Source organism: Lissotriton helveticus, chromosome 7, assembly GCF_964261635.1.
Source record: "Lissotriton helveticus chromosome 7, aLisHel1.1, whole genome shotgun sequence".
NCBI classification, from domain to species: Eukaryota; Metazoa; Chordata; class Amphibia; order Caudata; family Salamandridae; genus Lissotriton; species Lissotriton helveticus.
The window spans coordinates 917333229-917359423 of NC_136068.1; the positions used below are offsets into that span (position 1 = coordinate 917333229).

Below are 26195 nucleotides of genomic sequence, written 5' to 3' on the forward strand. Positions count from 1 at the left end.
GAAGATGGGAGTCAGGGGCAGCAAGCTGACCATAGAGAATAAGTGTGAGGGGCTGTGACAGCACAGAAGACCATACATGGCAAGCAGGATGGTTAGTGGCAGCACAACAGCCATGGTGGGAAAGAGGGAGGGGGCAGGGCCATGCACAAAGGACAATGGAGTTCAGAACAGAGGGGTCATAGATACAGACAAGAGAGGGTAAGGGAAGGGGCTTCGCAATAGACCATGCATGGCAGGTAATAGGAGCAGTTGCAGCACAACACAGCATGGAGGACAGAAGGGAGAGGATAGGGGCCTGGAACCTGAAAAGGCAGGGTGGAGGTGTCAGAGACGGGCAGCAGCCATCTGACCATTCTAGGCAGGCAGGAATGGGCAGTCCTAGACTAAGAGAACACTCAGAGTAGCCAGGATGGGTAGTGGCAGGTCCATGGAACATGGTGGGCAAAAGGGAGAGAGCAGGGGCATATACACAGACATTGGAGGGCAGGGGAAGGAGGGTAGGAACAGTAAACTAAGCACAGAGGATAAGCTAGAGGGCAATGATGGGGCATAGAATTGGGCAACATAGGGCAGGAGGAGTGGGTAGGGACATCAAGCTGGCTGGAGGGCAGTGGCAGCTCATCGGACCATGCAGGGCAGGAGGGAGGGGGATCGTGCATGGACTTGAAAAACAGAGAGTATAGAGGAGGTGGATGGGGCAGCAAGCTAACTGTTTAGGGCAGCCAGGAAGAACAGTGGCAGAACAGCAGCCACATAGGGCTGCAATGCGGGACCAAGGGCATGCCCTTTGACAATAGATGAAAAGGGGGGGGGGGCAGGGGCAGCATAGTACCATGTCAGGCCCTGCGTCTAAAACCTCCCCACTGTGCATTGCGATGGGCATCTTAATGGTAATAGAACCCTAGAAATTCACTGTAAAATCCTAAGGGTACAGGGACATTGAAGTTAGGAAATAGATTTATAAAAAAAACATAAAAATTAACTAAAAAGCCAAAGGTTACAGTGACGTTATAGTTAGGTTCAGATTATATGTGCACAACACCGTAGAAATTCAGCCTCGCCATTTACTGCTAATAACCCCAGATATTACATCACTCAAGATATCGTCTATGACATCATTGATAATATCACTGTAACACTTGCAGTAAAATTATTGATGATAGATCTGCGCATGTTCAGGGAGCGAGGTATAGTTGCCATGGGGTGTAAAAGCTGAATTTCTATGATTTTGTGCTTGTAACATTTTAACCTAACTATAACGTTAATGTAGTATTTGTTTTAGTGTGTGTGTGTGTAAATAGGGGGTATATCTGTGTGTATGTGTATATATATATATATATATATGGCGGCATGCTGAGCTTTAATCTGCACGGATAAAGACACCTTTGTTTTGGCATCAGAATCGGGCTCCACTCTTCGTCATTTCTCCAGTTTGAACTAACAATTGGTGGCGCCGTGGGCGTTTGGCGAGCTTTTGTTCATATATATATATGTATATATATGGTTTAGGGTTGTGAAATAGCTTTAGGTGTAGAATTGGGTAGGGGTTTAGGGATTGGTAGGGGTATAGGATGGTAAAGGTATTTTAGGGTTTAGGGATATACGGTGGTAAGAGTATTTTTAGGGTTTAGGGCTGGGTAAGGGTGTGTCTGGAAAGTTTGAGAGTGGCCCGTCCAGCGGGGCCCGAGAAAAAGGGGGGGTGGGTCCCAAACACGTTTTTCCCATGTTAAGTCTAATAAGAATTTTTAACATGACTACAGCCCAAACTGACCATGTCATGAGTGATGCAATATGTAAGGTCATAACAGGCACTCTGCGAGGGGCGTAAGTTATATTTAGTTCATGTAATTATAACTGCTCAATTTCTCTGGTTTTGTATGAGTGAAATGTGAGCCTAACTAAAATGTCTCTGTAACCTTTGTTTTTTTTCACTGAATATATATATATATATATATATATATCACCTTAAATACGGTTTCATGACGAAGGCATGCATTGTAAAAGTATATGCATGGTGAAAAAATGCGGAGTAAAAAATGCGTGGTGAAGGCATGTGTAGTGTTTTAATGCATTTTAGGGTTATACAACTGATCCACCAAGTCATAGGGTACCCATACCTCCAAAAACATACCAATGCACTTCTATCACCCGTAGACCTTACATTTCATAAGAAATGAGCCATATCGAAGGCATTCTCAGAAGCGCACTATTCCGCCCCAAACTTCAGTTCTTCCAAAGATTTTCAGGCCCAGGGCAGGTTTTCATTAACTGGTATTCTTTGTAAGGTAAGTGTCAAATTGAGAGTCTCTCCTAACATGGTATTCATGATGTGAGTCTTTGGGGGACTCCTCTTAAATGGAGCAGATAGGGCTAGTGGTCACACTGTGGCCCTTATAGCCAAGGGAAGTATAAACAAAACTGCTCACAATGCGATTTCAAAAGAATTACCATAATTACTCTGCAACTTTTGATATAGCTGTGCTCCACAAGAAAGCTGTCAATGACTCTCGTCTTTTCATTCTCTAGATTTGCCAACGTGTACTTCCTTTTCCTCGCCATCTTGAACTGGATGCCCGCGGTGCAGGTGTTCCATAAGGAAATCACCATGATCCCCCTGGCCATAGTGCTTGGGGTTGTTGCTGTCAAGGATGGTTTGGAAGATCTCAAGAGGTACCTGGTAGACAGGAGGATCAATCGTTTGAAAACAACAGTGTACCACAAGTAAGTTAACTTTGCCCGTCCCAAGCCTAACATTTTTCAGTGATATGATTTATGTAAGAAATATGCCTTTGTGTTGATAGAGGATGATGTAGCTGTTAAAATAAACACACATTACTTTCAAGAAGAGCAAAATGAAGAGGTGCATAGTTTATTTAACGCTGTCATGAAATTATTCCTTCACACGTTCTTACTTAAAACATTGATGAATAGGATGGATGGGTGACATTCATAAAGTTTAAGCGTGGAAATCAATGCCTTGCAAAGCTAGTCAGCGGCACAGAATATATTTTTATGTATTGTATAAAGTGCACATGAGTGCATTAGAGCATCATACAATAAGAAAAATAGACACCAAATATAATTTTTTCAGGGTGCTGATCATTCTTGAATTAAGACAATTCTATACATCAAAGTGAGAAAATAGTGAGAGAAAAAATGCTGGAAAGGAAATACTTAAAATGTGAAGTACTTTATTTGTAACATTTTAAAATCAAACAGATCTTAGAACACTGGAATGTTGAGAGCTCAATTTAAGACAATGGAGTAGCTCCGGGCTCATAATGGCTGGTATAAGCCCAGACCATGAACATTCCAATGTTTGTCTTCATGTTTCTTCCTTTTTAATTTAGAATATTCTATGCTCAGTGGGTGGAATCTTCTAATACACTTATAGCCCTTCTGCATCGGGCCTGTGGTTAAAGGCCCTCTCACTCGTTATAGGCCCATGCCTGCGGCCTCACTGAGAGGTCCTCAACGGAGGCCTCTTGGAGGTTGTTGGGATTTAGTGATATTACTGTAACGTCCCAATCCCAATTTCAGGCAAATAAAGTGTCACTTTCAAGGAAGAGTGTGGTTTACTATATGAAGACTAATAGAAGCGCAGGAGCACTGTGACCTCCATTGTCAGAAGCTTATATTGTGATTCACATGTTTTACCATAACCTACTTTACCTTACTTAGGCTAATGTGGTATTCATGCATTTTACAAACTGCAGCATTTTTATGCCCTGATGCTATCACATATGTAGTCTTGCCTTACCTTGCCAGGATTTGAACAGTATACACCGAAGTTATGATTCATATATCTATATGTTATAACCTTTTATAGTTCATGCCCTGATGTATATTGCATATTGTTTAGAGTGTTGCCCTGTCAGGATAATGAGTAGGATGTCAGGCATTTCATGATTTGCACAGCCTTTGAGTCATGATCTATGATTTATGTACAATATATTTCATATAATCCTGTGTGGAGTCTCTTTTGTGGTGTAAATATTGTGTTACTGATGGGAGTGTGTTGCCCAAACATTTTACACATTGCCTCTGGGGATAGCCTGACTGCTCTGCACTAAGCTACCGGGGGTGAGCACAGGTTATGTTTGGTGTTTTTACTTACTTGCCCTGACTAGAGTGGTGGGTTCTGTCTGGCTTAAGTGCATACCTGAGTCAACCAGAAACTCAACTTCCAACAATGGAGAGCTCACTTTCATTCAGCCAGACCCAAATGCAGATTTACAACAGTCCAAAACCATGTTCTGGGCAACTAAGCCACAAAGCAGCTTAGGGGAACAAGACTGCTCTAATCAGATATGTGTACATCAGTTCTGTATGTTAGTGTGCATGTGGTGGCATGAAATTACCTAAACAAGATTATTGGGATAGGAATGTCGCATACATGGTAAACAGGTGCCCTGAGTCACCCTTCTGCATATGATATGTGGTATTTAAAAAGCAGATTTGCCCAGCACATATGGTAATCCTGCATGCACACTGAGATCTAGCCCTGTCCATTGACTGTTAGGTTCAAGTCCTGGTTTTGAGACCTGTAGGGGTACACCAAGCATGCCCTCTACATGACAAGGGACTGCTGCCTAGGTCAATGGCATTAAGTATTGGTGACAACTTACCATTTTTTTAATTCTAGCAATGAAGAGATCTTTTTTCTCTATTTCAGGAGGCGTTTGGCGCCTAATAGCCCGACTTGTGTAAAGTTGTGCATGTATGAGTCACCCAGAGCACCTCATTATTTGTGCTTTCAATTGTATGCTGTGTAACATGTGTATGACAGCAGCACTCCGTTTGGACGTAAGTGTTAGATTGCTGAGACCACCAGCAGGATCCATTTTGGATTGCCCCAAGATGGAGGATGTAGTACAGCCTCCCCAGATAGTGAAAGTATATTGCCTGCATTCCTTAGCTGGAGGGTGTTAGCATAGACACAGAAGTGTGAGAGGATGGGAACAGGGCTGCCTTTAGAAATTCTGTAAAGACCTTTTGATCATGGGATTGCTGATTAGTCCTTCATGAGCACTGCCATTTGGGTTAACGTTAGGGCAATGGGGCGAGACAGCAGACTCAATTGTTAGAGGTATGGAAGCTTCTAGGTAGGACTTGCCACTTTAGTCTCTCGCTGAGCGCTGTTGCAGGTAGGCTAATGACAGCCAGGTGCAGAGGTTTCACATGACGTTGTGCACATGTTTTGGGTCCTCCTTCATGGAGCCTACATTGCCATTGGCTGCTTTGAGAGGTAACACTTTTTTCAAATGCTGTCTTTGCTACCGTAATATCCTGAAATACGGAAAGGAACCACCCCAAACCAGTATCTGGGCTTTGGCAATGTAATCAACATCCCCGTCCGCGATGTGTGTATAAACATGTGACCAATTAAGCTTCCTGCTTCTAGTTCCTAGTTCTTCAAAACAAGCATTGGAAATGCAATAGGTCTCGCATTAGAAAAGTTGGAGCTATTGGTCTTGTAAATGTAATCATTTTTTAAGTTATGTTTATGTTTTTATAATAGCAAATGTATTAATTTTGTTATTGTAAATTCCAATATCTATAGAATTTGCAAATGTGACACCTATAGCATTATTTAACATCTTTTTGTGACACTTGTAATAAAGCTTGAAACATTGGGAACATATTTGAACAAGTGGTGCTGTGGTGGTGCGGAGTAGGGAGGATGGGAGAATGGGAGGAATAGAAGTAAGAAAGCAAGCCCAAGTGAAGTATGTTTGTCTTGAAAGGTTAAGGGAATGGACAGAATTGTGATCCTTGTCTGCTTCCAAATTGCATGTTTCGTGGATGGGCTTCACTATGAGCACACAAGCGAATCGACAAGCAAACCGGATCACCCCCATGTCAACAGCCAGGTTAATAGGAACAAGTTAAAAAAAATAAAAGGAGAAACGCGAGACACGGCCTGGCGGCTGTGAAAGTTGGGAGGGGGGAGGAGAAACGAGAAGTGAATAATTAGGGGAGGAGAAAGGCCTTCCTGAGGCCGAGCGCACGCTGGGGGAGGCGTGCGCTGGACAGGGAGAGGGTGGGAGGACTCAAAGTGAAGAGCCAATGAAAGAACTTAAAAAAAGTGAATGTGGCGAGAATGCGCATCCTTGTGTTCACGTGAACTGCATGAAATCGCCCGATGGTTAATCTCTGGTTAAGCCCCAATATCTCTCGCAAGCTCAATGCACAAGCGCATTGACCGGCGAGACCTAAAAAGGGGACAAACTGATTAACAAGGAAATTGTGTACATCAAAAAATTGGAGTGGCAGCACACAACCCGCTTAGGCGGACAGTGCACATAAAATGCAGATAGAGGGAATAACACTTAACAGATGGGAGAGCATGCTCCTAACGGTAGAAGCAGATCATCGCAATGGTGGGGTGGAGGCAGATCGTCAAATAGCTGGGTCCGGAAGGAGACCAACATAAGAGTGGGGGTGGGAGAGTTCATCAAAAGTTGGTGAGATAATAATCTTCATGTATTCCCATCTTTAGAATTTCCCCGCAAAAGAAGGATTTTTTTGTATTTCAGTAGCTGGGAACTAGGACTGAATCAGCTCAAATCAATATAATTTTTTTGTTTTTTTAGACATGTTGTAAAGCATCTCACACAGATGCTGTGCAGCATAGCATAACAAAGTTTAAAAAAAAAAGAAGAAAAAAAGCTCACCCAGTCAACGCTGGCTGTATCAGAGTGCTTTTTTATTTTTTTACTTTTCCATCCTGCACAGCAGCCATGCTTCTGTACAACATGGCTAAAAAACATTTACCAAGTCAAACAGCTAGTGCATGAGCAAGAGTCATTTGGCTTTATAAATGTTTTTCCCGCGGAGGCTGGGTAAATAACACCGGACGAGGCAAGAGTAACAGATTGCGCAAAAAACTTGGTAAATCCTAAAGATTAATCTTTTTTTTTTAGTTAGAAGATAAAGCGCTATGCTATATGGCCAGCTCTTAAAAAGGAACCTGAAATTCCTTTCATAATTGCTTTACAACGTAAATGAGTAAAGTTACTTTATAGTTAAGAGGATTGAATAAAATGCATTAGTATTCTACTGCCATCAATGGCACTCCAAATGTTCACAACATAAAAAGCATAAGTCGACATTTGGTGTTAAATTCCAGAACTACAAATACGTACCTCTGTTACTAACTAGCTTTAGCATATCCCTAAAATGGAATTCATACTGCCAAAAGTCTCAAACAATATGAATAACATGGAATATGTTGTGCTGAAAAACTACTAAAGTTCGAACATAATGGTTGAAACGCTGAAACCATACATATGCAAAAAGGAAAATGTTACCTAACGATGTTTGTAACCATCGATTTGCAGCTCGCTTTCAGTTGTAGGATTAACATGCCATACTTAATTCTGTTACTAAGTGTTATGATTAGAAAACTGCAAGATATGTTTCTTACCAAGTTCTCTCTTCTGGCGTTGTCTCCATCTGTGACTAATACAACTCATCTTGAAGTATCCCTGAAGCCTTCTGTCCACTGAAACATACTTCACCTTAAATTAGTAACCTAGACATGTCTGCAAGAAGGCTCTTACAAGTTGGGGAATGCCAGGAAGCTGTTCAAGATTCGGTCATTTCTGCGCACCAGGACTGAGGACTGTTGAGTGCTCTTAAAATTCCCAATCTGCACTCCAACCGAACAAAAAACACTGACCGTTTAGGTCAAAGTTGATCATCTTCCAGATTCTTGTGAAATTAGTAGGAACCATAAAAATAATACTTCACTGTGAGTGAGCCAAGTGCAATCTGAGACTTTCGGAAGATGAGCACTATAGGGCTGAGCAGTTATCAAGCCTATATGCACTGGCAGCACTCGGTAATTTGGAGACTTCCTTTATGCTGTCTGTGTGTCCTTCAAGCTCACTGATTCATCATAGCGCTTTAAGCTATGGGGCAGAATAAATTAAGATAAGAAAACCCGCATTTTACACTTTTCATTTGTTGACAAGGTGAAAGGCCATATAACTACTGGAGGCTGAATGAAGGAAGGAAACGCGTGCCCTTCCAAAGTAACAAAGCTACATTTCTGGTTTTCCAGAAGGTCTTGAAGCTCTAAACTTGAAGCCAGGCGTTGAATCGGAGCCTTCACACTACCAGAATACTGCCACAGGGTGCTTTGTGGGTGGTCACTTCAATGTACCCAGGGGTCTAGCCTGAGTGAAGACTCCGACCTCGGCAGCCCCCAGGTTCACTGCATCGCTGTCCTCTGGCGATGGGGGACACACTGAACAGCTCTGCATTCTGAATCAAATAAACGGACAGGAGGACAGAGGAGAATCTTCTGCAACATAAATTATCCAAGAACTTTGTCTTCTTTGAGGATGTCCATTGTGACACGCGCATGTCATGTGTTAAATGGAACATTGTCGGGTATTGTTTTACACAATGTATGATGCTCTGATGCTCTGCGGCACTAATCGCTCGTCCGGCAGTGTGGCTGCCCTGGATTGTAACAGGCAGGGAGGAGGTGTCACGTCATGACTTATGCTCCGTTGGTCACTAAACAGACAGCCCTTCATTACGAATTACATGGTAGATTTCAGATCGCATTGTGTTTCAGGGTTACACTAAAAGTGCGGTCGAGAAGCAGGAACTTTATCTGGTCTTAATGGTCGATTCAAAAGGCGACTCTCCTGCAAATGTGTGCAAAATACTGCAATTAAAGATGCTTTCTTTGGAATATGTATTAACTTTTGAAGCTGCAGTGAGATTTTCATGCGAAATTACACGTTTTGACAACCACAGAACTGGATTGTAACACAAATGTAATAGTCAAGGGGAAACGGGAAAACATTGCTTCGATTTAATTTCCCAATTATCTATTTTTCAAAGGTTTGACAGGAACCATTGGAAGGGAAATTCCAATAGCGAAAAGAGCACCTTCAGAAATAAATAAAGTCCCACATACCTATGAGGTTTCCAGGCACAGCCGGTGCAGCCAATAGCGGTGGGGTGGTGGGTGGAAGACTGCTGACAGAACAGGGAAAAAAAAGAAGAAACACCGGCCACGCATGTGGGTTTCACTAAAGTAATTAATATGATTACTTGAGGAGTTGTACAGTGCCGTTGCTGCTCAAAAAGTGTAAAGGCGCTAAGCAACAACACAAACAAGTTTAAAAAAAAAAAAAAACAGGGAGGGGGGAGGAGAAACACGAGAGACGGCCTGCGGCCGTCAATGTGAAAGTACGGCCGGCATAAGCAACAACACAAACAAGTTTAAAAAAAAAAAAAAAACTGGGAGGGAGGAGGAAAAACACGAGAGACGGCCTGCGGCCGTCAAAGTGAAAGTACGGCCGGCATTGCTGTGGGGAGGGGGGAGGAGAAATGCGGGGGCCTTTGAAGTGAAGCTTCACTTGTGTGTGAGAGGTGTGGGAGGAGTGCGGCTCGGCTGAGCCAGAGCGCACGCTGAGGGAAGCTTGTGGGGCGGAGCTGCTGGGGAACAGATGGCAGATGGCTGGCGATTTGATGCTGTGCACGCGCATTTTAGGTCAATGCGCTTGCGCATTGACCTAAAAGCGCACGGGCACAGCACCAAATCGCCACAGTTAGTTAAACTCTGTTTAAAGCCCTATAGTCTCGCTGCGCTCAATGCGCATGCGCATTGATAGGTCACGAGACCTAAACAGAGAGGGGTGTGCTACGCTGAGTACTAAACTGTTGAGATCCGGGGAGGGTGTCTGTTAGACAGCTAGTTTCTCAGATATGAGGGGACAGCACCAGAAGTGTGTGCATCTTGCTGGAAGAGCTGTGTGTGCTTTTGGTCTGGGGACCCGCCTGACTGTGCTATACTATGGGTAACAGAAACCAGGGAAGCTGCTCATCTGCACCCATAATGAACCCGCACCTGTGCTTTCCTCAAGTCTACTGATTTATGTGTAGATCATAACTGTAGAAACAATAGTATGCAACCTTGTGGTGATTAGCATAACTTGTGTTTATTATCTAATTTTGATGTGATGAAAGAACTTCTATGTTTATTGTTTGAGTTCAGACTCTCTACCCCCAGACTACCTCACTGAAAAGCGTTTGACTGCACACACTTATGCTGTGAAATTCAAGTGTGGAAAGGGTGTATATCGTCCAATAAACTGAGCTATAGTAGGATGGACAACAGGACTCCATAGCCAAATGGATCCAGACCACTAAAGTTGTGGCCCAGTAGCACTTGCTTGCCCTGTGTTTTCCCAAATGTGGTCTGACAAAAATATCACACTCTCAAAAGGCCCTGTCATCTCTTCTGACTTTAATTATTCCTGAATCTCCAATTTTAGCCCACATAATTCCAGAAACTCCAATATTATTCCAGGGCACAGTTTAATGTCATTGAAAGTCAGTTTTTTAGGTCGAGCCTGGGCAGCAGAAGCGCTACACTGCAAGGCACTCTGTATTAGAGTATGGGCTTCGCCCACTCTCCGCCCATATTTTTCATAGGCTTGTATCATTGTCCTTTGTAAATGCTGGCTTCTGATTCATTAATAGGCTTGCTAGTCCCTCCTTCGTATTGACTTGTCTTCATTTGTAACATCCCATGAGAACTGGCCCTTTTACTTCTGTTGTTACACGGTATGTCTTATTTAGTCTGTAAGTACTATTTTATTTCATGAGTTTCTCCTACTGCAGGCACGAAATGCGTTCCTGCAACAGTCAGCACGCCATGAGCACTTTCACTTTCTAAGCAGCCCGGGACAATGGAGGCAGCTTCTTTTAAATAAAACCGGTCTCGCAATTTACAAGAGTTTGAGCCACTGGCATTGTAAATGACAATGCCTTTTGTTTATGTGTTTATATCAAAACAGAAAAATAAAAAGCATTGTCATTTACAATTTACCTTGACAATATGAGCACTTACTGAAGGCGGCCTTGATTAATGCCCACTCTGTGTCTAAGCATGCACAGGACATCTTTGATTTACTCAGTGATGGGCTTCTTGATGTGCTTTTCCTCACCGAATCTTGGTTATCTGAGAGCGCTGGTCCGATGATTGAGATGGCCATCCCAGACGGTTTTAAAATAATCAGGGCTGATCAGAGAATATTGCATGGTGGTGGAGTCACAGTGGTGTTAAGGGAACATTGGAACTGCCAATGGAATGAGTTTGGGGAACTGGCTGAATCTGAAGCATTGGATTTTTGTATCAGCGTCCCCCCACAATATACCTTAGGGGGAACCCTGGTGTACAGGCTCCATGGTCCAGCTGGTACCTTTCTCAAAGCCCTGGACAATGTAATCATCCTGCGGGCACTTCGCTATCATCATTTTATCTTACTCAGTGATCTCAACATCCATGTGGATAATCAAGAAGCTGGGGATATGCTGGAGTTTCTTCACTCCATGAATCAAGCCCATTTGCAACAATGTGTCACTCTACCCACCCATCGGGCGGCCACATTTTGGATCTTGTTTGCTCTAATATAACTATTAATGGAGGACCCCTTGCTGGTGACTTAGTTGGATCAATTCCTGATCAAATTCACCTGGCAAGTTCCGAATAGGCCAAAGCAGGCTAGTATGCCAATAGCCAACAGGGGCAAGCTGTTAATAAGATCGACTCTAGTGAATATAGTTTAGCTTTAGCTGAGTCAATTCCCGTACTGTCAGGAGAAATTGAGGAAGCACTTGGGAGGTATAATAAATAGCTGGATCAGCAAAGTGGTTGATCATCTCACCTCTTCTGTGCAGCCTAGGCATAATAGGAACTCCACCACGAAGCCTTGGTTTTCTGGCCCCCTTTAAACAGAGAAACAACAGTGCAAAAAGCTTGATCACAAATGGAGACAAAAGTGTAGTCCAGAGGATAGAGTGATTTTTAAAAGGGCTCAAAAGAAATACTATGCTTCCATTTTTAAAGCTAAAAGCCTTTACTATGCTGAGCATATTGCCCATTCTGGCACGGTTATCTCTCCCCCAAAGCTGAGATCAGTGTCCATGCGAATCTATGACAGAATATCGAGGGTCAGAATATCGACAGACAAAATATCGACGCTGGAATATCGAAGGCAAGTATATCGACACCCTATCTACAACATGGTAAGTACAAAAATATCGAAACTAAAATATCGATGTTAAAAATATCGTAATTCAAAATATCGTTTTTTTTGTAAAATAAAAAAAGTTAAATTAAGTAAATAATACTTATATAATTTAAACGTGTTTAAAATTATGTTATAATGTTTAAAATGAATAAATAATACATATTTAATATTAAACATTTAATTAAAATTAAACATACAATATATAATATATACTTAATTAATAATAATATATACATTTTTTAATTAAAAAATATTAACAAATACTATAAATTACAAATACATCAACACTCATAAAATAATAACATACATAATTATATTTAATAAATAAAAACAATTAAATATACTTTCAATATTTTATAAATTAATGAAAGACAACATTATGTAACATATTAAATACATAAATAAATATAAATAATATTGGATAGCGTAAGGGTAAAAATTACTATTCAAACTCCAGAGGGTGCAACATTAGGGAAAGCGTTGGATAGCGTAAGAGTAAAAATTACTATTCCAACTCCATAGGATTCAACAGTAGGGAAAGCGTTGGATAGTGTAGGGGGAAAAATTACTAGTCCCTCTCCAGAGAGTGCAACTGTAGGGAAAGCGTTGGATAGCGGGTGGGTAAAAATTACTATTCCCACTCCAGTGAGTGCAACAGTAGGGAAAGCGTTGGATAGCGTATGGGTAAAAATTACTATTCCAACTCCGGAGGGTGCAACAGTAAGAAAAGCTTTGGATAGCGTAAAAAGAAAAATTACTATTCCAACTCCAAAAGGTGCAACAGTAGGGAAAGCGTTGGATAGCGTAGGTGGTAAAATTACTATTCAAACTCCAGAGGGTGCAACGGTAGGGAAAACGTTGGATAGCGTAGGGGGGAAAATTACTATTCCCACTCCAGAGACTGCAACAGTAGGGAAAGCATTGGATAGCGTAGGGAGAAAAATTACTATTCCCACTCCGATGAGTGCAACTTTAGGGAAAAGTTTGGATAGCGTAAGGGTAAAAATTACTATTCCAACTCCAAAGGGTGCAACAGTAGGGAAAGAGTTGGATAGCGTAGGGGGAAAAATTACTATTCCCATACCAGAGAGTGCAACAGTAGGGAAAGCGTTGGATAGCGGGTGGGTAAAAATTACTATTCCCACACCAGTGAGTGCAACAGTAGAGAAATCATTGGATAGCATACGGGTAAAAATTACTATTCCAACTTCAGAGGGTGCAACAGTAGGGAAATCATTGGATAGCGTAGGGGTAAAATTACTATTCCAACTCCAAAGAGTGCAACAGTAGGGAAAGAGTTGGATAGCGTAGGGGGAAAAATTACTATTCCCACTCCAGAGAGTGCAAAAGTAGGGAAAGCGTTGGATAGCGGGTGGGTAAAAAATACTATTCCCACTCCAGTGAGTGCAACAGTAGGGAAAGCGTTGGATAGCGTACGTGTAAAAATTAATATTCCAACTCCAGAGGGTGCAACAGTAAGGAAAGCGTTGGATAGCGTAGGGGGAAAATTTACTATTCAAACTCCAAAGGGTGCAACAGTAGGGAAAGCGTTGGATAGCGTAGGTGGAAAAATGACTATTCCAACTCCAGAGGATGCAACAGTAGGGAAAACGTTGGATAGCGTAGGGGGGGGAATTACTATTCCCACTCAAGTGAGTGCAACAGTAGGGAAAGCGTTGGATAGCGTACGGGTAAAAATTAATATTCCAACTCCAGAGGGTACAACAGTAGGGAAAGCATTGGATAGCGTATGGGTAAAAATTACTATTCCCACTCCAGAGGGTGCAACAGTAGGGAAATCGTTGGATAGCATAGGGGTAAAATTACTATTCCAACTCCAAAGAGTGCAACAGTAGGGAAAGTGTTGGATAGCGTAGGGGGAAAATAACTATTCCAACTCCAGAGGGTGCAACAGTAGGGAAAGCTTTGGATAGCGTAGGGGGAAAAATTACTATTCCAACTCCAAAGGGTGCAACAGTAGGGAAAGCGTTTAATAGCGTAGAATTTTATTTTAACATACTTATAAATAATGTTTATATTTGAAATAATGTATAATTATTTTTTTAATACATCAACATCAATAAAAAACTATTAATAATTAATAAAACCAATAACATTTGAATAATTAATTGACAATAAATTAACAACAAACACCAATAAATAATAATTATTAAATATTACTCACCAAATAATAAATATAAAAAAATAAACTATTTATCATAAAAATCATATATATTTTTAAAATTTAAATCACAATTAAAAAACAATAAAGAAACAATATACAATATAAAAAAAGTTTTAAAAAATGTTTACCAATTAATTTATGCATTTTTCTACTGAATAAAAATAATTACAAATTACAAATATTAATTGCCAATTAAAGAAATTAATTATTTATTAAAATAATTAATTGCCAATTAATAATTAATTAATACATTAATTATCCATAACAAAAAATGTATAAATAATTAAATATTTACTATTAAATTACTTCCCACCCAATACCCCTATAAACCCACAACACGCTCCGGTACTAAAACATAACATTTAATGTAAATTAACATTAATTACCAATTAAATAATTAATTTATCAATTAAAATAATTGCCAATTAATAAGTAATTACAAAATAAATTATACATAGAAAAATTAATTAATTACAACTAAATTACTTCCCACCCTATTCCCCTATAAACCCACAACCCGCTCCGGTACTAAAACATAAAATGTAATACAAATTAACATTAATTACCAATTCAATAATTAATTTATCAATTAAAATAATTAATTGCCAATTAATAATTAAATAAAAAATTAATTATACATAAAAAAATCATTAATTATTTACAATTAAATTACTTCCCACCCTATTCCCCTATAAACCCACAACCCGCTCCGGTACTAAAACATATAATTTACTTAAAAATAAATTTATTAATATATAAAAATAATACACATATAATATAAATTAATTTTTATATATTTAACAGAAACATATAACACATACATAATAAAAAACATAAAAATAATACAAATATCGATATTAGTGACATCGAAATTAGTTACATCGATATATATGCTATCGATATTACTAACTTCGATATTACTTACATCGATATAAATAAATTCGATATTACTTACCTTAGGGTCGATATTCTGTCCTACGATATTCTTGACATCGATATTCTGTACCTTCGAAATTTCAAACACGATATTTTGGTAGGTCGAAATTTAAAACTCGATATTTTGACTGTGTACCGTCCATGCACCGTCGCATGAATGGTGCGAGGCTTTGTGGAATGAACTTCTTCATCTTGTCCAATCTGGTTTCAGATCTTCAACCCGCACGGAATCATTGCTGGTTAAAATATCGAAGACCATACGTGAAACCTTAGATTCAGGGGGAAGGGTTGCTCTCATCCCTTTGGACCTATCAGTGGCGTTCAATACCATTCCACTGCCCTGCTCCTGGCCCGCCTTTGGGAAATTGATTTTATAGGGTCAGCCTTCAACTAGCTTTAATTCTATCTGGAGGCTAGTACTCAGCAAATCTGGATTCCGCCTTTTGCGGATGCCTCCCAGAATCTGACTATGGGGGTTCCTCAAGTCTCTTCCCCCTGTTTTTTAATATCTATGTGTCTCCCCTCATTCAGCTAACAGATAAACATGGAGCCAAAGTCATCTCTTATGCTGATGATACTCAGCTCCTTTTCTCCTGGAACAAAAGTGAGTCCAGCTCTTCCTATGCTGAAACCTGCCTGACTGCAATCTTTCAGTGGCTAACACCAGCCCAGTTGAAGTGTAAGGAGGATAGGACAGAGATCCTCTTTTTTGGTAACTTCCCTCTGCAGTTTTGGTGCTCCTTTGGGCCTGACGAGTCTCTCCTGCCGTCTCCTCACGGGGGACCTACTACGAACTTGGGTATCTTGTTTGATGAAAAATTGTGCTCTGGCTCTCAGATCAAAAATTTATCGGGAACACACATTGGTATTCTGAAGGCACTGAAAAGATTCTTGCCGCTGCTCCCCATTACTGCAAGAAAACGGTCACCCAAGCCTTCGTCACATCCCACATTGATTATGCCAACGCATTGTAAATTGGTCTGCCTGGCTACCTTTCGAATAAAATTCAGGTTGTTCAGAAGGCTGCAGCCAGACTACTTTTGAACCTCCCTTAGAGGGTAAGCGTTAGGCAACGCCTTTGTGGCCTCCATTGGTTGCCGGTGAAAGAGAAAGGGTGAAGTTTAAATCTCTGGTAATTGGTCACTCTGCTCTCTATGGGCATGGCCCTACCTATCTGAGAGCAAGATTCAGGTTCTATACTCCGGCTAGGCAGTTCCATTCATCCACCAAGCTTATGGCATGAATCCCCAGCTTTCGCAAGCAGAGGATCGGTGGCATCCCCCTTTCACGGATGGGTGGAGTTGCGGGCTCTGAGTGACCCTAAGGCTTTCAGCAAGAGACTGAAGACCCTTCTTTTTATATAGCTTTCTGCTTTTTGTCTAATCCACTGCGGGGCACGCGCCGGGACACTCCTTGGAGTAGCTGTGCGTGATACAAATGCTGTTTAATATAACATTTACAATGCCATTAGTTTAACCCTTTGGAAGCGCTCGAAATTTTCCCACAGTGCGGGAAAATTGTGCGCATGCGCAATTCGGGTGGCTCCCGGCCGTCCGACACACACGCGACCCGTAGTGTCAGACAGTCGGGAGCCATCCGACGCATCGAAATGGTGAAACTCTCCCAAATGGAGACCTATAGCATTGCAACTGATTTATTAATATGTTATGTAGATGACTTTATGGGTGCTGAAAACAATTCATAAATAGGTTTACGGTTTTCTCATTCATTTTGTCCTCCTTGCACGTTTTTCCTGTGTTTTCCCAACATTTTGAAAACCGTGTTTTACAGCATTTATTATTTTCATGTGAGCAAAACTGCAAGAGAACATTGTTTTCCAGCCTTTTATCAAAACGTTTGAAAACTGCACACTGAGTGAATAGTGGCTGATGAATCGATCGGGGGAAAAGGACTCTACCAGGATTCCACATGCCCCTGAAAGGCAACTGTGGATGATGACTGTAATCTGGGCTCATGCCACAAGGCAACAGATCCACAAAATTCTATGAAATGAACGTTAATAAAATATCTACTCACAGAAGAGCTATACAACAATACCTAATATTTAACACGTTAAAATCAAAATCATTCATTATTTACATATATAATGGGCAGAGAGCCAAACTGGGTCTGTCTGCAGGTGACATGTTAATATTCCAAGGAAGGACACTCCAGAAGCATCTCTGTTTGTAGCAAGTGAGTTTAATGTCATTGTAGTATTTTATTCACCGGCGAGTAGCCAAACTATACAAACTCCTGATTGATTGATTGATGCAGGATTAATTTGATTGGATTCAAGCATTTGTCTATTTTCTTAAATAAATGCATAAACCAAAAAGAAAATATTGGTGCTTCACAGCCTTTTCTGTAGAGGCTATTTTATTATAAAGGGATACACCACATTTCTAAAATGACAACAGTTGTGAGTCCAACATTTTTTGTAAATTTATTCATGCCAGAAGCCCTTATAAATCATTGGACTTCTGCATGGGCAGTCCATTTTCTCCACATATTTTCTGCCAATGAGTGGTCCGAATCCTCTTAGCCTGTTTTCTGAATCACACAACTCATCTCTATAGCGCCGAGAGACGCTCATGGCACACTAAACATGTGGGGGCCATCTTGGTGTCAGGCAAGAATTCATTCGAATTGTTGTCAAGTCTGCTTGAGGCTCAGGAAAAGGGAAAACTGTGTCTTCCGAATCAGACTGATGGGGAAAAATAATTTTAGTGGGCTGTGACTATGTTTTTTAGGTTAAGCTAAAAAAAGACCTAAAACCTAATTAAATATTAGCTGTCCCCAGTCAGCAATATCTGCGATTCATGATTATTGAGAGAAATGAATTCTCACATCAGAGTCTTGAGACGTGTTATCGTAGCAGCATCCTGTAATACCTAGAGGCAGTAACACGTTTATGTGGACTTCCAAAATGCAGCAAAGTGATACCAATCTTATGGCCGAGGGTACTGTTGCAAAGGCACCTTCTTTAGAGAAGGCAGATTTCATTCAATAATTTTGCTGGTCCCTGAAGATGGTGGTCTGGGTTCAAATTGAATGTCTGACTGCTTCAGTTTGTGGGTATTGTTCTTCATCTTGTGTCTTTGTGCTTTAGATAAACAGATAATGCTCTTTCATTTGAGCTTATCCAGTTATCACCCATCCAGTCATGATCTGAATTATAAACTTGAATGGAACTTTATATGCCTTGAATATCTGAAATGTGATTTATTTAGAACTGATCGTGTCATAGTACGTCTGAGATTCCAACAACAGGACTTTGCATAGAATTCCCAGGATAGTTTTCGTGTTGTCGTGTCTCCGTAAGTAGGTACTTCTTAAGGATTAGATTCTCTGTGTAATGCTTGTGTGGGCATCAGGTCAGCCGATTCCGTAACTAGCCTTAGAAATAGATCTGCCTGTCAAGCCCACTTAAATTAAGCTTAAAACTTTACTCATATATGGCTGAATTCTTCCAACTCAAAGATTGAACAGTGATTTGTTTTATTTTCATCTGTTTTCAATTGTGTGGTAAACAAAGTGGGTGTCGGAATGCTTTGTGGTGGGTGAAATTCCACTCATAGCAGTAAAAAGTAAATTACTTTCAAACTTTTTCCGCGTAAGTGTGGCTGTAACCCATTTACTGGTAACAGTGCAATGATATATTTATACTGCGTCCCTTAAAACACAAACAGCCACTCACTTAAGTGAGTGAAGGGTGAACTCATTTCCTGGTTGTAGGTGCACCGTGTCAGTGACCGAACACTGGGTGTGGAGGTCACGTATTCCCTGCTCAAGGTTTTCAATTGCTTCCTGCTATGTTGTAAGACTTGTTTCGAGAGGTTAACGTTCCTCTTGCTAGTTGATGCTGCACAAATATACTGCTTTTTTCTGATTAGTAACCTGAAGCCCAGCAACATTTTCTTTTCCTCGTGCAAAATTTTTTTATTGATATTTGTATGTCGTTGGTGTTGAAGCTGAATGAAAATCAAATTAACAAAAATGCTCTGCGAACTATCTGTGATATGCTAGATGACGAAATAGAGACATAATATGGCGGGGATAGTGATTGATGAGGTGTTTACATTGGCAATATGCTGCATGCTGCTAGAAAATATTGCTTATGATTATATGGGAATTAAATATACAGGATATTTTCCAGTGACCTATGTCGGTCTCGGAAAGCTGGGTTGGGTGAGGGGTTATTGTGGTTGGGACAGCGCCTTGGTGCTGAAATGGTGAGCTTTTGAGGGCTGACTTGAAAGCAGGAAGGAAGAATATGGCTTTGAGTTCAACAGAGAGCTCACACAGTTGAGCGGTTCCCTGGGTTAGAATGACCTCAAGTTTTAGTGGACACTAGATGCTTGAAGGGCAGATAGGAGCTTGAAGGTTAGTGGGCAGCCAATCCTGTGGTGACCTAACAGGAATGTTTGGAAGAGGCAGGAGGTGAGCTGCCAAGGACTTATTTGAAGACTAGGCTGAGGAGTTTGTGGAGTGTGCTATGTTTGACAGCAACAGCTGGAAGTGATGGTGCATCTATGGCAATTGAAGTATGTATTTGTGCTAGAATTAACAATTTTGCAATCAGCAAGAAGTGGTACTGCCTGGCGGCAAAGACATGGTTATTGTTGTAAGTTACAAGTCAACAATAGGAGAGGCAGGGAGATTAAAGGAACTCTCTCTTAGTCCCCGGTTCAGTATAAATCAACAAATGAAGAGAGGTTATGTGAGCTTCATAAGCCACAGAAAAGGAGCAAAGCCACTCAGGAGTCACACATCCACTCTGGGTGGTTTAGAAGGCCCTCACACACCGACCTGGTTGGTGTCATGCTTCATCATCGGGCCCCACCAAAGAGGCCGAGTGCCTCTTCGGTGTGCTACGACGCCAGGAGACTGCGGAGCTGGTTGTGTGTGTAGGGCGTGCGGTGAGGTATATATTAAAAGTGCCAAAAGGGTATCTAAAAAATTATTTTAATATGTGATCCCTAAGACACGAACAAAGGTGAAAAAAGAACTATGTGTCTGAATGTTATGCCAAGGTAATGGTATGGTTAATTCAGAGTTCTTTAAATTAGTCAGTCAACATGTTTCTGCCTTACAGTGGTTTAGATTTACCTAGGCATTCGTCAGGACTCAATAAACCCCGGCGGTATGGACTCTCTAATCGTCCACCCTAACCTGGGGACGTGAAAGTGAAAAATCAAAAAGGGGGTGAAAAGTGCATAAAAAAGTGGAAGAGCAATTAGCTCATTCCAAAAATTCTCCAAAGTCAGGAGAGTATCTGCACCTGTAAATGAAACGATACAGACAAACACGTAGACATACACACATTTAATTAATCAAATGTATTGGTCATAGCATTTATCCAAAGTGCTCCATAATGGTGGCTTAGATAGTGTTGAAAAATTAGACACTAAAATTAACACCGTCCAAATAAACCAGCTGGGATATTACTACTAGTTCTGGGTAGGTGAAGTGAAGAATCTCGTGCCTATAGCAATTGGTGAGGCTAGAAAGGGTTAAAAACATATTAAAACACTCCAAATGGAGGGATCAATGGACCAAAGGTCTGTGACCCCACCGTAATCCTTGAGGGTATGTTGAATATCTCACTTTATAGAATGGCGCTATTTGCACCAAGGGTCTCGGGAGGGGGGTTGGAGCGTACCTGGCACATCCTAGAAACAAAAGCGAAGGTTGTCACTATTTGCGATCAGGTTTTACTTAGCTCACTCTTGTAGATGTTGGTACTGCAAGAGAGGTCAGTACTCACGCCCTCAACGCTCTCAGCCCACGTCTGCCACCTAGCATATCCTCAAAACCGGACCCCGACGATAGGGAGCGGGGCCGGTAACTGAAAGATAAATGATTTTGCCGGGCGACGCTCTTCCTGGATGGGCGTGTCCGGTTTCAGATCGAGGCTTGGTGCGCGTCGGCCCATGTAGGTTGGGCGGGTTAAGCCTCAGGACGAGGCTTGGTTGTTGTGATGACGCGCCTCCATTGGAACTGCCTGTAACCAAGGGAGCGCGTCGGTCCTTAGAGACAAGCACAGACGAGCCCCAAGGAGAGGCTTAGTTTAGAAGTTGCTCGCGCTGCCTTCGTTGGTTTTTAGACCACCACTGAAAAGGGCGTCCCTGATAGACAAAAAAGCGTGGGCATATCCAGAGTGAAACCACCAATGTTAAGGCTCATATGTGATTAGGCACGACTGAAATTAATGATGTGCGCATCAGTCATTAAGGTTATCAGGCAATCCAAGAACCCGTGTGGTTATGACTATGAAGCACTCACCACACGACGAACACTCAGAGGTGAGGCAAAACACTGTGGGTCAATGATATTGTTCACATGTGAGGTCGATTTAGAAGGGTAGTACAGAAGGCTCTTACTACGGGAGGAAGACTTAGAGGTGAAGCAAATTACTGTGGGTAAATAATATTATTCACATGTGCTTACAATGTTTAAAAACCCCCCCAATATAGTATAATACTGGTCAGTATCTATGCGTGATGGGCATATTATCCCAGGACAGTATTCCATGGGATGTCATCGTTCAGGCCCGTTACGTTCGTGCCAAGGCGGTACACCCAGCGCTGCTCCTTCTCAAACAGTCTTCTGGTGATGTTAGTTGTACCTGTGACTGACTCAATGACTGTCCACCTCATGTCATTAGTAGTGTGGTTGCAGTCCAGAAAATGGCGACTCAGTTTCGTTGTCAATTTCTTGCACCTGATGTTGCTTCGGTGCTCACAGATACGTTGTTTCACCTTGCGTGTGGTCATGCCAACATATCGCAAGGTGCAAGGGCATGTGATTAAGTAGACAACGTTCTTTGAATTGCAATTTGTGTGCGTCATCTGGGTCCAGATTTTTCCTTGCTCCAACGTGAGGGATTTTGAAGCCTCCGTCAAGTGACACACACTGCAGTCTGAACATGGGTAATGACCAGTTACTTTAGGTAAGCCCCAGGCAGCCAATACAGTTGGATTTTCCAGTGGTGGCTTTTCTTTGGGCCGGGTATGGACTAGGGCATCCTTCAAACTGCGGCCCTTTTTGAATGAAAAAAGGGGCTTTTCCCAATCTTCCTTGGATGATCTTATTATATTCCAATGTTTGTTTATTGTCTTTTTCATATAGTTTGAAAGGCTATTAAAGGTAGTGACGCAAGTGAGAGGAACAGTTGTCTGGGTCTTGATTCTTTCATCCAGTAATGCTTCTCTCGGTTGGTTTCTAGCTCTCTTAAAACCTTTGTTAAGGATTGGTGTTGGATAGCCTCTCTCTTTCAGTTTTTTGGTCAGATCGGAGGATTGTTCTTTGAAATCTGTGATGGTACTACAATTCCTTCTCAATCTGAGATACTGCCCATAAGGCAGATTTTCCTTGAGGGGGCGCGGGTGAAAGCTACTGAACTCCAAAAGATTGTTCTTGGCTGTTGGTTTTTGGTGAGTCTTTGTACTCAGACAGGTACCAGAAATCGTGATTACCACATCTAAAAAGATGATGTCTGATTTACTGGTGGTATGCGTGAACCTGAGGTTATTGTAAAGAGTGTTGATCCACGCAAGGAACAATTCGAGGTCACTATCAGTCCCAGACCACAGGAGTAGAACGTCGTCAATGTAACGCTTCCATAACAAAATTGAACGGGAAAAGGCGGTGGATGATGGCAAGATATATTTGGCTTCAAAATCAGCCACATAGAGCCCAGCCACGCTCGGGGCAAAAACACTGCCCATAGAGGTCCCAGAGCATTGCAGGAACAACTTATTTTTGAAGGAAGAGAAATTTTCTTTTAATGCTATTGTTGCACAGTCGATGATAAATGATTTCGGTGTCTGATATTCCCAGTCAATCGTGTCTAGTGACTCTGCCAGGACCTTGATGGTATCGTCCTGGGGGATGCTCGTGTATAGACTCTCGACATCCAGAGTCACTAGGGTGACTGAGTTTTCAATAAAGGTGATGTCTGCTAAGAGTCGTAGTAGACTCTTGGTATCCTGTAGGTAAGTTCGTGTTGCCTGTACCAATGGTTTCAGAAATTGGTCACAGAATCGTGATAGAGGCTCTAAAAGGGAGCCTATCCCAGATACTATGGGGCGTCCAGGGGCTCAAACATTTGTGCACAGTAGGCAGCTCATTCAAGTGAAATATGGAGCACTACTTCAAAGCCACGCCATGTTTCAAAGTGTAGGTGGCATGCTGTATGTACTTTCAAGGAAAATCTGCCTTATGGGCAGTTTCTCAGATTGAGAAGGAATTGTAGTACCATCACAGATTTCAAAGAACAATCCTCCGATCTGACCAAAAAACTTAAAGAGAGAGGCTATCCAACACCAATCCTTAACAAAGGTTTTAAGAGAGCTAGAAACCAACCGAGAGAAGCATTACTGGATGAAAGAATCAAGACCCAGACAACTGTTCCTCTCACTTGCGTCACTACCTTTAATAGCCTTTCAAACTATATGAAAAAGACAATAAACAAACATTGGAATATAATAAGATCATCCAAGGAAGATTGGGAAAAGCCCCTTTTTTCATTCAAAAAGGGCCGCAGTTTGAAGGATGCCCTAGTCCATACCCGGCCCAAAGAAAAGCCACCACTGGAAAATCCAACTGTATTGGCTGCCTGGGGCTTACCTAAAGTAACTGGTCATTACCCATGTTCAGACTGCAGTGTGTGTCACTTGACGGAGGCTTCAAAATCCCTCACGTTGGAGCAAGGAAAAATCTGGACCCAGATGACGCACACAAATTGCAATTCAAAGAACGTTGTCTACTTAATCACATGCCCTTGCACCTTGCGATATGTTGGCATGACCACACGCAAGGTGAAACAACGTATCTGTGAGCACCGAAGCAACATCAGGTGCAAGAAATTGACAACGAAACTGAGTCGCCATTTTCTGGACTGCAACCACACTACTAATGACATGAGGTGGACAGTCATTGAGTCAGTCACAGGTACAACTAACATCACCAGAAGACTGTTTGAGAAGGAGCAGTGCTGGGTGTACCGCCTTGGCACGAACGTAACGGGCCTGAACGATGACATCCCATGGAATACTGTCCTGGGATAATATGCCCATCACGCATAGATACTGACCAGTATTATACTATATTGGGGGGGGTTTTAAACATTGTAAGCACATGTGAATAATATTATTTACCCACAGTAATTTGCTTCACCTCTAAGTCTTCCTCCCGTAGTAAGAGCCTTCTGTACTACCCTTCTAAATCGACCTCACATGTGAACAATATCATTGACCCACAGTGTTTTGCCTCACCTCTGAGTGTTCGTCGTGTGGTGAGTGCTTCATAGTCATAACCACACGGGTTCTTGGATTGCCTGATAACCTTAATGACTGATGCGCACATCATTAATTTCAGTCGTGCCTAATCACATATGAGCCTTAACATTGGTGGTTTCACTCTGGATATGCCCACGCTTTTTTGTCTATCAGGGACGCCCTTTTCAGTGGTGGTCTAAAAACCAACGAAGGCAGCGCGAGCAACTTCTAAACTAAGCCTCTCCTTGGGGCTCGTCTGTGCTTGTCTCTATGGACCGACGCGCTCCCTTGGTTACAGGCAGTTCCAATGGAGGCGCGTCATCACAACAACCAAGCCTCGTCCTGAGGCTTAACCCGCCCAACCTACATGGGCCGACGCGCACCAAGCCTCGATCTGAAACCGGACACGCCCATCCAGGAAGAGCGTCGCCCGGCAAAATCATTTATCTTTCAGTTACCGGCCCCGCTCCCTATCGTCGGGGTCCGGTTTTGAGGATATGCTAGGTGGCAGACGTGGGCTGAGAGCATTGAGGGCGTGAGTACTGACCTCTCTTGCAGTACCAACATCTACAAGAGTGAGCTAAGTAAAACCTGATCGCAAATAGTGACAACCTTCGCTTTTGTTTCTAGGATGTGCCAGGTACGCTCCAACCCCCCTCCTGAGACCCATGGTGCAAATAGCGCCATTCTATAAAGTGAGATATTCAACATACCCTCAAGGATTACGGTGGGGTCACAGACCTTTGGTCCATTGATCCCTCCATTTGGAGTGTTTTAATATGTTTTTAACCCTTTCTAGCCTCACCAATTGCTATAGGCACGAGATTCTTCACTTCACCTACCCAGAACTAGTAGTAATATCCCAGCTGGTTTATTTGGACGGTGTTAATTTTAGTGTCTAATTTTTCAACACTATCTAAGCCACCATTATGGAGCCCTTTGGATAAATGCTATGACCAATACATTTGATTAATTAAATGTGTGTATGTCTACGTGTTTGTCTGTATCGTTTCATTTACAGGTGCAGATACTCTCCTGACTTTGGAGAATTTTTGGAATGAGCTAATTGCTCTTCCACTTTTTTATGCACTTTTCACCCCCTTTTTGATTTTTCACTTTCACGTCCCCAGGTTAGGGTGGACGATTAGAGAGTCCATACCGCCGGGGTTTATTGAGTCCTGACGAATGCCTAGGTAAATCTAAACCACTGTAAGGCAGAAACATGTTGACTGACTAATTTAAAGAACTCTGAATTAACCATACCATTACCTTGGCATAACATTCAGACACATAGTTCTTTTTTCACCTTTGTTCGTGTCTTAGGGATCACATATTAAAATAATTTTTTAGATACCCTTTTGGCACTTTTAATATATACCTCACCGCACGCCCTACACACACAACCAGCTCCGCAGTCTCCTGGCGTCGTAGCACACCGAAGAGGCACTCGGCCTCTTTGGTGGGGCCCGATGATGAAGCATGACACCAACCAGGTCGGTGTGTGAGGGCCTTCTAAACCACCCAGAGTGGATGTGTGACTCCTGAGTGGCTTTGCTCCTTTTCTGTGGCTTATTGTTGTAAGTTAACTTAGTCTTAGCCGGTAGTTGTTGAAAAGAACCTTAGCAAAGTGGAGGGGAAGATGCAAAGAGGGAGAACATTAGGGCAGGGAGGAGAATGATGGCAGAGGAAGACTGGAACGAAATGATTTCAGTCTTCAAAGAGGTAAGC

General features: G+C 41.9%; 1 protein-coding gene across 2 annotated transcripts in view; it reads left to right on the forward strand.

Annotated features, from left to right (window-relative positions):
• Positions 1–26195, forward strand: part of ATP10B (ATPase phospholipid transporting 10B (putative)) — a 563398-nt gene that overhangs the window by 368702 nt on the left and 168501 nt on the right. For both annotated transcript variants that reach the window (XM_078653419.1, XM_078653417.1), the window contains exon 4: positions 2527–2721. In XM_078653419.1, the coding sequence (XP_078509545.1) occupies positions 2527–2721 (195 nt within the window). The remainder of the gene's footprint in view (positions 1–2526; positions 2722–26195) is intronic.